This window comes from Arachis duranensis, chromosome 3, assembly GCF_000817695.3.
Source record: "Arachis duranensis cultivar V14167 chromosome 3, aradu.V14167.gnm2.J7QH, whole genome shotgun sequence".
In the NCBI taxonomy this organism is placed as follows: Eukaryota; Viridiplantae; Streptophyta; class Magnoliopsida; order Fabales; family Fabaceae; genus Arachis; species Arachis duranensis.
Genome location: NC_029774.3, coordinates 3,369,588 through 3,382,232, shown reverse-complemented (window position 1 = coordinate 3,382,232; position 12,645 = coordinate 3,369,588). Strand labels below are relative to the sequence as shown.

General features: G+C 34.9%; 3 protein-coding genes across 4 annotated transcripts; 2 read left to right on the top strand and 1 right to left on the bottom strand.

The window, feature by feature from the left end:
* Window positions 1-290: 290 nt before the first annotated feature.
* On the top strand, window positions 291-4,550 carry LOC107476774 (endonuclease III homolog 1, chloroplastic). The gene is made up of 10 exons (XM_016096666.3): window positions 291-557; window positions 761-827; window positions 1,633-1,698; window positions 1,977-2,095; window positions 2,555-2,621; window positions 2,705-2,796; window positions 2,998-3,135; window positions 3,215-3,319; window positions 3,694-3,777; window positions 4,071-4,550. The coding sequence occupies exons 1-10, from the start codon at window positions 309-311 to the stop codon at window positions 4,218-4,220; spliced, it is 1,137 nt and encodes a 378-aa protein (XP_015952152.1). The 5' UTR covers window positions 291-308; the 3' UTR covers window positions 4,221-4,550.
* Window positions 4,551-4,996: 446 nt separating this feature from the next.
* LOC107476775 (gamma-secretase subunit APH1-like) lies at window positions 4,997-7,504 on the top strand. Its single transcript, XM_016096667.3, has 6 exons — window positions 4,997-5,233; window positions 5,450-5,605; window positions 5,788-5,873; window positions 5,982-6,107; window positions 6,414-6,541; window positions 7,100-7,504. Exons 1-6 carry the CDS (start codon window positions 5,121-5,123, stop codon window positions 7,241-7,243), a joined length of 753 nt encoding a protein of 250 aa, XP_015952153.1. The 5' UTR covers window positions 4,997-5,120; the 3' UTR covers window positions 7,244-7,504.
* A 575-nt stretch (window positions 7,505-8,079) lies between these two features.
* On the bottom strand, window positions 8,080-11,290 carry LOC107477065 (calcium-dependent protein kinase 24). Of its 2 annotated transcripts, none has more exons than XM_052259277.1 (8): window positions 11,054-11,290; window positions 10,027-10,150; window positions 9,782-9,925; window positions 9,413-9,565; window positions 9,109-9,224; window positions 8,845-9,016; window positions 8,503-8,729; window positions 8,080-8,397 (listed from the first exon to the last, which is right to left on the bottom strand). In XM_052259277.1, the coding sequence occupies exons 1-8, from the start codon at window positions 11,237-11,239 to the stop codon at window positions 8,251-8,253; spliced, it is 1,269 nt and encodes a 422-aa protein (XP_052115237.1). In that variant the 5' UTR covers window positions 11,240-11,290; the 3' UTR covers window positions 8,080-8,250. The 2 variants fall into 2 exon arrangements, with proteins under 2 accessions (XP_052115237.1, XP_015952517.2); XM_016097031.3 differs by having other exon boundaries at window positions 8,503-8,733; window positions 8,849-9,016.
* Window positions 11,291-12,645: the final 1,355 nt, after the last annotated feature.

Here is a 12,645-nt window from a genome sequence, read left to right as displayed (position 1 = left end):
AGGAAAGAAGTTGCACTAACATAATCAAAATCCTTTAATTCAAGTCTAATAAACAGACATTTGCACTAAAACCGAAAACATAAAATTTTATTGAACACGAATATAAAGCACCTTTACTTGGTGAAATACTTGTGGTTAGGATTAAAAAAAAAATGAAAAAAGCACAATGTCACTCTTAAAATAAATAAAAAATTACAAATTTGAAAAATAATGAATAATCAATCAATATAATTTGTTATTTTACATTAATAAACAAAATAAAAATAAAACTAAAACACAATGGCTCGGAGAGTTTTGTCTCAAATCAAATGTTGGTCTTTTCGGTTACACCTCGATCCTTTGGTTTGGGGCGAATCAAAGTCTCGTTTTTGATGACTCAAACAACGCCATCTCTTCCCTCCAATTCCAACACCGACACACCCACCTCGGACTCCTCCTCGCACGCTGCTTCTGTGTCCAAAGCTCGTGTCTTTGTGAGGAGAAGCAAGAGGCCCAAAACCACTCTTGTGGCACTTCAACAAAAGGAGCTTGAGCCCCCAACACGTGATCATGACAAAGTTAGATTCTTTTCCTTCATTGGTCGTTGATTTTGCAATTGATTTGTTAATGGGTGTCTTTATCACTATAAAAATGTTGCATAATGTGCACCCTTGTCACCATATTTTGTTTTATTTTTGTTTTCAACTTAAAAATCAGTTTGTTGAATGCTTATTATGCTTTTGATGGTGATAATGACACTTATCCGTTTTTACTTAAACAGAGTTCTGGCCTTCCTGAAATTGAAGACTTTGCATACAGTGGAGCAAATAATGCATTTACTCAATCCAGTAAGTACTTGTTTGCTAAGTTCTCAAATTTTCTGGAAGTATTTATGGAAATGTTTTTGAATTGAAAACAGCTAGCCTTGTCCTTCCTTAGGACTTAGGAGTACAATTATTTTTTCCAAAAACAAAAAAGGGGATAGTATTAGTATCAAAAAGTGCTGCAACTATTTATGGAAGATGAGGCCATCAGAATTTGTTGGTTTTGGCCATTAATTAGCCATCAATGTTTAAAAATGTAGGCTAAAAGTATATTGTTGAATTACTAGATTAAAAGAATTGGATTGATGGCTAAAAGTGATGGCCAAAAACAATAAATTTTGATGGTCCTTAAGCATTTCTCTTTATGGAAATGTGTTTGAATTGAAAACAGCTGGTTTGGTCTCTCCTTCGGGTAGGATGAATCTGATTCATGAAAATGTTTACATCATTTATAGTCACAAACAAACATACCCTTAGCAATATGATTAATTGTTCCATAGTGACATGTGAATAAATTAGTCCTTTTATGATGTGATTATAGAGAGCTTGAAAAGAAATGCATTGACAAAATGCCAAAATCAGAAAAGGGAAAATATCTGATATTCTGGAATCTATGATAAGCTACTGCCATTGGCAGTGTTTTTTTTTTAAAGCTTCTTTAGTTCTTTGTAGTATCTCATAAAAAAAAAATGATACGTTTCAAGTGTATGAGGTAATTCCTATGTGCTTGGAATGGTATCAAATATAAGCCTCTGATAGTCACTCAATGCACTTGCCACAAATTCTCATTATTGGATTGTGTTCATTTAACGATAACATTCCTTTTCAGGTAAATCAGAATTGGGCTTGGACGCGACTCTTGTGGAAAGTGAAGCTACTTCACCTAGACACAGTGGTAAGATGTTTTATGATGAAGAAAAAAACTTTCTATTTACAAATCATTGTTAAATTCCATGCCATTTTTTTTTATTAGGAATGCATTGGGTGAAGTGTATTAAATTTAATTTGGCAGTTGGGACCTGAAAAATTTGTTTTGACCATGGACATAATATTTCTGTCATTTTTCACATATCAATTAGAAGCTAATATGGTTAGCTTAGCTGCTTCTCATTGATAGCATGGCAGCATCCTTAGTTTAGAAAGCTTAAATTATTCTGTTCATGTATGGTATAGGTGAATTACCTGCACACTGGGAAAGGGTGCTTGAGGGGATTCGCAGAATGAGGTGTTCTGCAGAAGCACCGGTAGACACTATGGGATGTGAGAAAGCTGGCGATACTCTACCTCCTAAGGTCTAACTCTGTATTCTTCTGCTGTTTGACGAATGGGGAAAGAAACATTCATCTGTATTCATTTTGTGTCTTTGTGGTTCTAAGAAAAAATGATTCTGAGATTTACATTTGGTTAGAGTATGGTTTCCAACACAATCATTTGGGGCAGGGAGGAAGAAAACAGATAAATGTTTTTTTCTTTTTTCTTTTTTTGGATAAACTAATAGTAATCCATCAACAGGCATAGGTAGTTCGTGTTCAACTAATCGACAATGATGATTAAACTGGTTTCGTCTGGAGTCCTGAATTGATGCCTTGTCTTTTAGTTGCACAAGTTTCCTTTTCTTTTTTTGATGCATGATAATTTGTCTTGAATTGTAGTGATTTTGGGTGCATTGTAATTCCTTAACCAAAATGTACTGTATGAAGCATGATATGAAAATAGCTTACCACTGTCTGAATTCTTTTGTGTTTGATTAGGAAAGAAGATTTGCTGTCCTAGTTTCTTCTCTTTTGTCAAGCCAAACCAAAGATCATGTTACTCATGGTGAGTACATATACTCTTTTATCGTAATATTTTTACATGCGTATGAAAATATTTCAAGTTACAAATGTGTTTTTTAAGAATAGGAGCAATCCAACGTCTTCTTGAAAATGGCCTACTTACCCCTGACGCAATCAACAATGCTGATGAAGAAACCATAAAAAAGATGCTTTACCCTGTATGTTTCTTTCTTCGTTTTAAAGATACTTCCTGTCTTGTGATTCTAATAGTTTTGTCTTTATGGCATCTTAAGGATCATATTTTTGGGTGGCCAACATATCCTTAATTTGCACATTATCACATCAACTTCTTCTATGTCTATTATTGTGCTGCATCAATTGAATCTATGCTTGTATATTTGGTTATTGTTTATTTCAAGGTTGGATTCTATACAAGAAAAGCCACCAACTTGAAAAAAATCGCAAACATTTGTCTCATGAAGTATGATGGAGACATACCTAGCACAATTGAGCAATTACTCTTACTTCCAGGCATAGGTCCTAAGATGGCTCATTTGGTATGTTTAATAGCTTTCATAATTCAAGAAGTACCTTTCCTTAGTTTTTCTGAAGTTCATGTTATTACTGCCCTTACAGGTCATGAATGTTGGATGGAACAATGTTCAAGGAATATGTGTTGATACTCATGTCCACCGCATCTGCAATCGGCTTGGATGGGTGTCTAGACCCAGCACAAAACAGGTTCCTTTACATATGAACGCATCACATTTTGTCATCTCATTTATATGTTCTCAAACCATGTGACAAAAGTGACTAAGTTCCACATCCATTATCTCGGAAGGAAACGACATTTGTCTACGTGGTAGCACTGATTTGATTTCTGTGTAAAACTCGTACGTTGTCGATGCATGGCAATCAAACTCAAAAAAATATATATGCCATCAATATTATTCATATGTTAAAAGAGTATGAGAATGTAAACATCATAGCCTATTACTTTTGCAGAATGTTATTCAGCAATAATTGATTGTTCTTTTGTGTGGCATGGATTTATTGTCTTATTCTACTTTGGTCACAATTGAAAGTCACTGACTAATCCTCTTCCATTTTGGTAGAAAACTCTAACACCTGAAGAAACAAGAGAGGCATTGCAAAGATGGCTTCCAAGGGAAGAATGGGTTCCAATAAATCCTCTTTTGGTAGTCCAACTCATTTGAGCATTTCTCTCTTATGTTTACTTTGAATAATATTATTTTATGCTTCAATAGTTAATAACAATATAAGAGATTTGGATCCTCCAAATTTTGAATTTTATTTTAGAGGATAAAGTGTGATCTCTTACTATTTATTTCATTTTAGAGAAAATATGAAAGAAAAACTATTCAAAGGTGAGAGTTCATATTTTACTCTTTAAAATGAAAATTCAAAATTTAGAGGATCCAAATTCCGATATAAGATATTCAAACATTTCACATAATATCATTTTGTACAGGTAGGATTTGGACAAACCATTTGCACTCCCTTGAGACCTCGTTGTGGAGAATGTGGTATAAGTCATTTGTGCCCCTCAGCATTCAAGGAGGCCTCTAACTCAAGCCCATCTTCCAAGCCCAAAAAGTCTGGGCCTAACAAGAAGCGTTAGCCCAATTATCCAAGTATTCCGGAAGTATTGGTGTTCTAATAGTTTTAGTCATTCATCTCAACTATATAGTAAATATATAGTTGAGATCAATAATTAAAATCATTAAAACACCCGTATTTCTGGAATAATTGAAATGTTTCCTAAGATATATAGACATAGCTCAGTATGCTAGCCTTATTATTTCACATTTAACATTGCACACAGCTTATGTTTTGTTGAAAAACTCCTCTAATACTGAAACCTGGTTGTGTAGTTAATCAGTTGATATATGTTAAGAAAGCTCCTCTAGCACAAAAAGGTTGCGCGGATATAATTTATCATTCTCACTCTCTATTTGATAATAATCTACTTAAGGGTAAATGACTAACTACGAATGCTTTTTCTGATTCTAATTAAGTTGAGACTGGAACACATAACCACCTAGATAAAGAACCAAGAGTATGCACATTATATATTCAGGATTAGTATACTTATTTATCAGTAAGCAACTTAGGATTAGTATGACAACGAGTTATAGTTCAAATGATATAATCTCTTTATACTCACCTATAAATCTGAGTTTGAATTTCTCGATCTTTGGAAAAAAAAAAAAAAACACTCAAACTTAGGATTAGTATACTTATACTTATTTCCTTTATTGTTAGGATTTGGGCCGGTATTCAACATCCTGGGCCCTAAAAAGCTCAAATAGGATATAACTGGGCTTTCATTATATTATTTTAAAAATGTCAATAAAATGAATTCGGAGTATCCGACCCAAATTCAGGATCCGGATCCGAATCTCACTCTCGCTCTGTCTCTCTCCAATAGTGACGGAGGAGTGTTGAACAGAAAACTGAAGAGAACTGAGCTCGGAAACTGGAAGACTCTTCCTTTTAGAGAGAGACAGATTGATTTGCAATGACGGTAGCTGCGGGAATCGGTTACGCACTGATAGCTCTAGGACCTTCTCTCTCCATCTTCGTTTCCGTCATTTCCAAAAAGCCCTTCTTGATTCTCACTGTTCTCTCCAGGTACCCCTCTTTTTTCCCCATCCATAACCTAAATCTTAAGAAAAATAGCTTCTTTATTTAGTTTTATTTTACTTATAGTTTCATGACCTATTGAATTGCTATTTCAAGTTAGGGTTTTTCAGTCGAGATAAATTGCATTGCTATGCTATGATTGCTATGACAAATGATGACTTTGAAATTTAAATTTGGAATCTTTTTGTATTGATTTTGTGGCAGTACACTGTTGTGGCTTATGAGTTTGATTGCACTGTCTGGAATATGGAGAGGTTTTCTGCCACTCAAAACTACTTCATGGTGGCCATATGCTATACTTATACTCTCATCCATTGCTTTTCAAGAAGTCCTTCGCCTTCTCTTCTGGAAAATTTACAAGTAAGCTTATATATACACATATGCTGTTACTTTTGCAAGTGCAGGTTCAGCTGTTATTCATTTCATGTTGTGTCTCTTGGAACTATTTATGAGGAAATTTTTTAGTGCTTAAGTTACTGCTGTGCAATACAATGCTATTTTGATGTTGAATTTGGGGAAGTTGGTCATTTGATGCTGTGTAGGAGGTTGGAAGATACTTTAGATGCTTTTGCTGATAGAGTAGCGAAACCACATTTGTTCCTGACAGATAAGATGCTGATAGCGCTTGGTAAGAAAATTGGAGGCCTTCATTTTCGCCTATTTTCCTGATCCGTGCTTGCATCTGTTTTCCGGATCATTTGTTTACTGCTGTATCTTAATTGCATATTTCTTGCAGCTGGTGGTTTGGGTCATGGTGTCGCGCATGCTGTGTTCTTCTGCATCAGCGTATTGACTCCTGCTTTTGGTCCTGCTACTTATTTTGTCGACCAATGCTCGAAGGTTCCATTTTTCCTTCTTTCTGGTGAGATTTTTTCCCTGCTACATGTTCTTGTATGCTTGTATATGAATGGCATGGGATTCTGCAGCTTCAAAAACTTTTCGAAAAATTCTATACCCCAGGCGTAACTGCACATTTATTTTTTTGATGTGAATCTGTAGCACGAGTCTTGAAGTAGACTTTCTATCTTTGTTATATGTATATATCTCTTTGTAATTGTGCATAAACAGTTGTACCTAAATATTTTGATTCTGCATATAGATGTAGCCCTTTCAATATTTTGCTTCTTTTTAACGATCAGTTCACCTTTTATATGTATGCATATTGCAGCCCTTATTGCTCTTGCATTCGTCACAATCCATACTTTCTCGATGGTCATCGCATTTAATGGGTATGCTGAGGGGAACAAAGTGGACGAGTATTTTGTTCCCATTGTTCACGTGGTTGCAGGAGTTCTGGTAAAGTCTCATCCTTTACAAAAATATTTATGCACCATACTCTCATAATTTAGGATAGTAAGTTTCTAGACATCTCTCTTTCTTTTGCTCCCTTACCAACATATTAAGTTCTTTAGGGCCAGTACGCTAGAAATGATGTAAAAATGTTAGATAATGTTAGACCTCTTATCCAAATAATGAGCTGTAGAATCCAAATAATTTGTAATGGCATTCAATTTGTTACATGACATAGTTTCAATGATTTGGGATCTTGAAATAGAAAAGTAGTTCATCGATGCATTTATGTTATTGAGGATCAAAAATGCCATATTTATTTGGTAACTAATCAAGCCAAACATAGTGAGTCAAGCTTGAATTGCTCACAAAATACATTGTATCAGTATGCATGAATTTGGATATGTAATTGAAACTATAACTGAAAAATCCTCTACGAAAGTACGAATATATTTTGAAATGTTATTAATTAAATTAGTACTTTTATGATATTTATTATTCTTTACCTCCAATGAATGCTTAAAACTATATTGATTTCATTGACTTGCTGTTTCTTTTTTTTAGACTCTGATAAATTTGGCTCCTGGGGGTTGCACTGTTGGCATTCCTCTCCTTTACATCGTTGCGATCTTGACATTGTTTCACTGTGGGAGGATGGTTTGGAGAAGATTATTGACAGAAAATAGAATAAGTCTCAATCACTCATAGTCATGATAATCTTTGTTAAGAAGTCTCGTCTAATGTCTATAGTTGCTTAAGTCCTCACTACTCACCATTTTGGTTGAAATACTTATGAGGCCACTTAGTTATATTGAAATGGAAAGTGTTTACTTGAATCTAAGTTCTCATTTTCTAGTTTCATTCATCTTCAGTGGGGTCGATCATGTAGGTTTACTTGAGCCCTAGTCATTTATGATTGAAGAAACAAACAGATCTGGTTGCTTCATGAAGTATAGATTCTTTCACAAATTGGCCGCGTTAACAATTTAACATAAGGTGGGATCTATTGGTACTGGTGTAAGATCTGATATACTTTCCATTTGATAACTGCTATAAAAATAGATTATTGTGTCAAAATTTAGTGAAAATAGACATCATTAACAAAGTGATTAAATAACGTTTTCCCCAATACATTTAAAAAGTATGTATTATGCTGATTTAAAAGTATATAATGTACTAAATTTTGAATTAATGTGAATTTAAACCCAAGGACATTGTTTCTACACACTAGTCTGATACTGAAAATGGTTCATTGGTCTCTTTTTTGTTTACACGGACAATTTTATTTTGCTTGGTTAGCTACAACCAGAGCACATTGTTAATTCTACTAAAATGAAAATTTGGTCTGTCACTTGGCAATAAAAATATGAAGGTTTCATAGTTAAGTTGCTTCTAATGCAAGTAGCTATGGAGTAATTATAAGAGAAATTCTCTATTTTTTGCATTACCCAATCAAATGACTTACACATCAATTAAGAAACCAACAAAAAATTAAAAATTACAATGATTACAATAGGACAAGCTCCTCACTTCATATTGGGGGGTTTTGTTTTACTTGTCAAAGAACCCAACTGTACACAACCTCAAAAGATTGCAGCATGCATGCACACATTTGGTTTTTTGCTGTCCTTGCATGAATCATCATCATGAGCCACTTTCTTAACTATTTCCAGGGAGGCATGAACTGAGAACCTGTGCTACCTCCTCATCATGTTTTAATTGGTTACCTTCACAGATTTGTCTTTGAAGAGCCTGAAACTCAATGCGTTTAGCATTGCTCTTGAATACTGGCGAGACGACATCTTCCAATCTGCTCCTGACTTCATCATTGCCTTGAACTCATCGAAACTGATTCGGCCATCCTTTTTAACCAGAACAGCAAATGAAAAACAAAGATATAACATTATATTGGACCTAAAAGGTTATGAGAGTTGTATTTTTCAGAGTAGCTAAGAATTTCTTGTTACCTTGTCTAAGTCAACATCATTGAGGATGTCTGTGATCACCTGCTCATCAGTGTGTTCATCATCAGCTGATAAAGCCTCTTTCAATTCGTCAAACTCGATGAATCCGGTTTGATTCTTGTCAAAGTCACGGAATGCATCTGTCAGAGTCTCTTCACTTCCAATCCTCCTTAGGAAAACACTCATTGTGATAAATTCCTCACGGTTCAAGGTGCCATTTCCATCAACATCTGCCTGTTTGTCATCAACAAAAACAAATCGTCGTACGAATGATATCATAGAAATAACTCTGTAGATCGATGCAGAGATGAAACTTGAAAGAAACAGAAATCTTGTATAGAGAACTTACAGCATCCATCAGCATCTTGACATCAAGATCAGGAAGTGTGTGTCCAAACAGTGCAAGGCCGTCTTTGAGCTCCTCAAATGACAAGTCTCCATTCTTGTCCTTGTCCATCATATGGAACATTTTGGTCATGCTATCAAGTTGCTCATCAGGAAGGTTATCAGCCACCACCTTGTGAAGCAGACAAGACAGTAATTTAGGACTTTAGATTAAGATCCACATTTTGATTAGTAAACTATTAAAAGGGGTTCCCAAAAACTTACTCTAAGAACCTTCTTCTTGAATCTATTCATTAAGGAGAATTGCTTGATCCTATTTCTCACTTGGTCTCCAAGGGAAACATTTCTACCATGCTCCCTATGTAGTATCCAAGAATGGTCTTCAAGTGGAAGAAAATATATATTAGTACAGATTTCTCATGGAAGATGGAACCAACTCGAATTTATTGGTGTAAACATGTTTTATATAAACATTTAATCATGTATAACCAAGTAAAGAAATTAACATCAACACCTATTATTTGAATAATCATCTAAAAGAAATGATTTGTAAATTTGAAGCACATACCAAGGACTTCTTGAACTGTTATCCTGGTTTGTGGATTTGGATCAAGCATACGCTTAACAAGGTGTTTTGCTTCATCTGAAACTTTAGGCCAAGGATCTCTTGTGAAGTCCAAATGACCCCTGATGATTGCTTGTGCAATTCCTTCCTCAGTTTCTGTATCAGTTACAATCTCATAATTAGAAGCAGCTCCACATATATATGACGACAAACCTTTGAAGAAAGGGACTTCAATTTTCTCAATATTCGTTATCATTTCATCATATGCAATTATAGAACTCATTCTATTCTATAATAATAAAACGGTGAGTACATAATAAATTCAAGAAAAAAGGAGTAACACAAACATTTTCAAAAGTAAACAGAAAGTACCTGCCCAAAAGGGAGGAACTCCACAAAGCAAAATATAGAGAATGACGCCAGTGCTCCATATATCAACTTCATTTCCATAGTTACGTCTTAGAACCTCTGGAGCCATGTAATAGGGACTTCCAACGATTTCATTAAATCTTTGGCCTGTAACCACATTGTAAAGTTTTGTTATATAGTAATGAAAACAATTGCCATATTACAGTACGTAGTATTGGCACTGAAATAATAACATCATGAAACTTTACCAGGTGTATAAAATGTGGAAAGGCCAAAATCAATAGCCTTCAATTGGGAGCTCTCACTTGCATCTGCAAACAAGAAATTTTCAGGTTTCAAGTCCCTGTGGATTACGCCATGTTCATGGCACACCTGCAAAATGAATCAATGCTTAGATGATGAGTGTCTTAAGCAATGAAAAAGTTACAATAACAATGTTCTATATGCTGATGACATCATGTACAAAAATTCACCAGAGCACCAACTCTGGAACACTTTGTCTCGACAACTAACAAGGAATCTGAAAATTTCTTTGGCAACCATTAACCACTAGTTGGCATGAAAATTTTACACCTTTGTTTCAACATCAACCATGTGAATATATATATGCTTCAGTTTCTCCTAGAAAACTCTCATTCTAGTGCATTTTTCATTTGCATGCATGGTTGTCAAAAACATGTCTTATTAGAGAACCATATGCTAATATACTAGTGTATTTGTGAGCATGTATATACCCCTAAGACAACGTACATTAACTATTTGATATTTGAGCGGAGTTTTTTGAATATAATAATTATCAAATTTCATATGAATATCTAACTTATTCATTGGAAACCAAATGAAATACAGACTCACGTCTCATTTAATAATAGATTGCTAATATACATTGAGTCAAAATGAGATAATGTCAATGTTCAAATAAGTTATCACAATAAACCAAACAAATGACTATCATGTTCATTTCCACCAAGAAAACAACAAAAAAGCGAATTAATTACTTCCGGCCATCTTCGAAAGTTAGAGGATAAATATCATTTTCTATATATTTTCGTATAATACATCAAATTATACATGTATTTAACACATGAAATATATCTACTTACATATTTTCTATAAATATATGGAAAAAACATGTTTGAATTAAATTCTAAATAAGACTAAAAAATTTAAACTATATATGTTAAGATTGATTGAATGTACGATTATTTCATAGGTTAAAAATGCACAAAACAAACAAAAAAAAAATATGGAAGAGACAAAACAACAAACAGGTACCTTGCAGACTTCAAGTATGGTCTTGGTAACATTAGCAGCAGCGCGCTCGGTGTAATGGCCTTTGGCGACAATACGATCGAAAAGCTCGCCGCCTTGGCACAACTCCATGACAAGGTACACGGCATCTTTATCTTCATAAGCCTCTCTGAACGACACAATGTTAGGGTGCTTCGGCAAGTGCCTCATGATCTGCACCTCCCTCCTCACATCTTGCACATCGATCTCCGTTCTCAGCTTCGACTTTGCGATCTTCTTGCAAGCGAACGCCTCGCCGGTTTTCAGATCCACGCACCGATGAGTCACCCCGAACTCGCCCCTTCCGAGCTCTTTTCCGAACTGGTACCGGTCAAAAATGTTACCCGAAGTAGGGTTTGTCACCACATTGATGGCGCGAACGTTTACCGGGGATTTTCGCGGCACGGGCGACGGTGTTGAAGGCTCATAGTACTCGTTTCCATGGTGGTTATGCACGTGGCTATTTGGACTTGAAGCCTTTTGGTCTTTGGATCTTTTGTTACGTGGAACATTATTATTCCCATGCGTTGAAATGCAGCTTCCCATGGACGAAAAGAGGCTCACAATTCAAAACACCGAGTTCCGAATTGTGTTGCCTTGGGAGTTTCGTCTTTCCTGGTTCACACAATTCAGAACGCTTCGTTTTGAATTGTTTTTGGCGACGGTAGCGGTGGCGGTGGTAATAATAAAATTTGAAGAAGAATAACAATTCTTTTTTTTTAATTTATATATTAATTCTTTTTTAGGGTTGTGGTGGTGTTGAAACTTGAAAGTGGTGTTTATGTGGAAACGAGCCTCCTATATCGCCATGGGAAGAGATTAGGGAAGAAAACCGGAAAAGGCTTAAAATGTGAAGAGTGCCAGAAAGAGAGAATGAGGGAGGATGCTATGTTTGGGTGTGGAGGGTGGTTCTTAAGAGCTGGAACACATACTTGGTCCCGCCATTTTTTAAGGGTTGTTGCCATTCTTATTTTGTTATTGTTATTGTTATTATTATTCTTCTATTATTATTTAAAAAAAAAAAGTGACATGCATGCATGCATGCAAACCAATCAACAAAATATGGTGATGATTAGATAGGGTGGCTAACTTGCTATATTGTGGAGTTCAGGTTGGATTAGATTGTTGGTGTGGGATGCCAAAATATCATCGTATGTATCTCGGGTTAGTTGTTATTTGATGAGGACATAGTTATTTAGATTTTTTTTTCCCCTTCATGGCTTCATCCCTCGCTTAGGTTGCATGATATCTGTTAAGATGTCCAAAATAATAATTCTAAAACAAACATATTATTTTTAGATTAACTTTGGAGCCTAATATATATACTAATATTGGGTTAATCAAGTGATCCTATTTTTAATAATATAACGTTTGAATCCTCCTAATGAATATATATTAGAGAATGCAACTTTGATTTTTTGAACTAAATTAATCAAATTCTTAGTAATAGAGTTCAAATAATGATTAAGGAAATAAAATCTCGATGTTGAATTAACACCTTTCAAATAATCTAATGCGAGAGAAAATCTATGAGTGGTGGGATACGTGTGACAGGTTGACAATTTAAGCTAATGGTA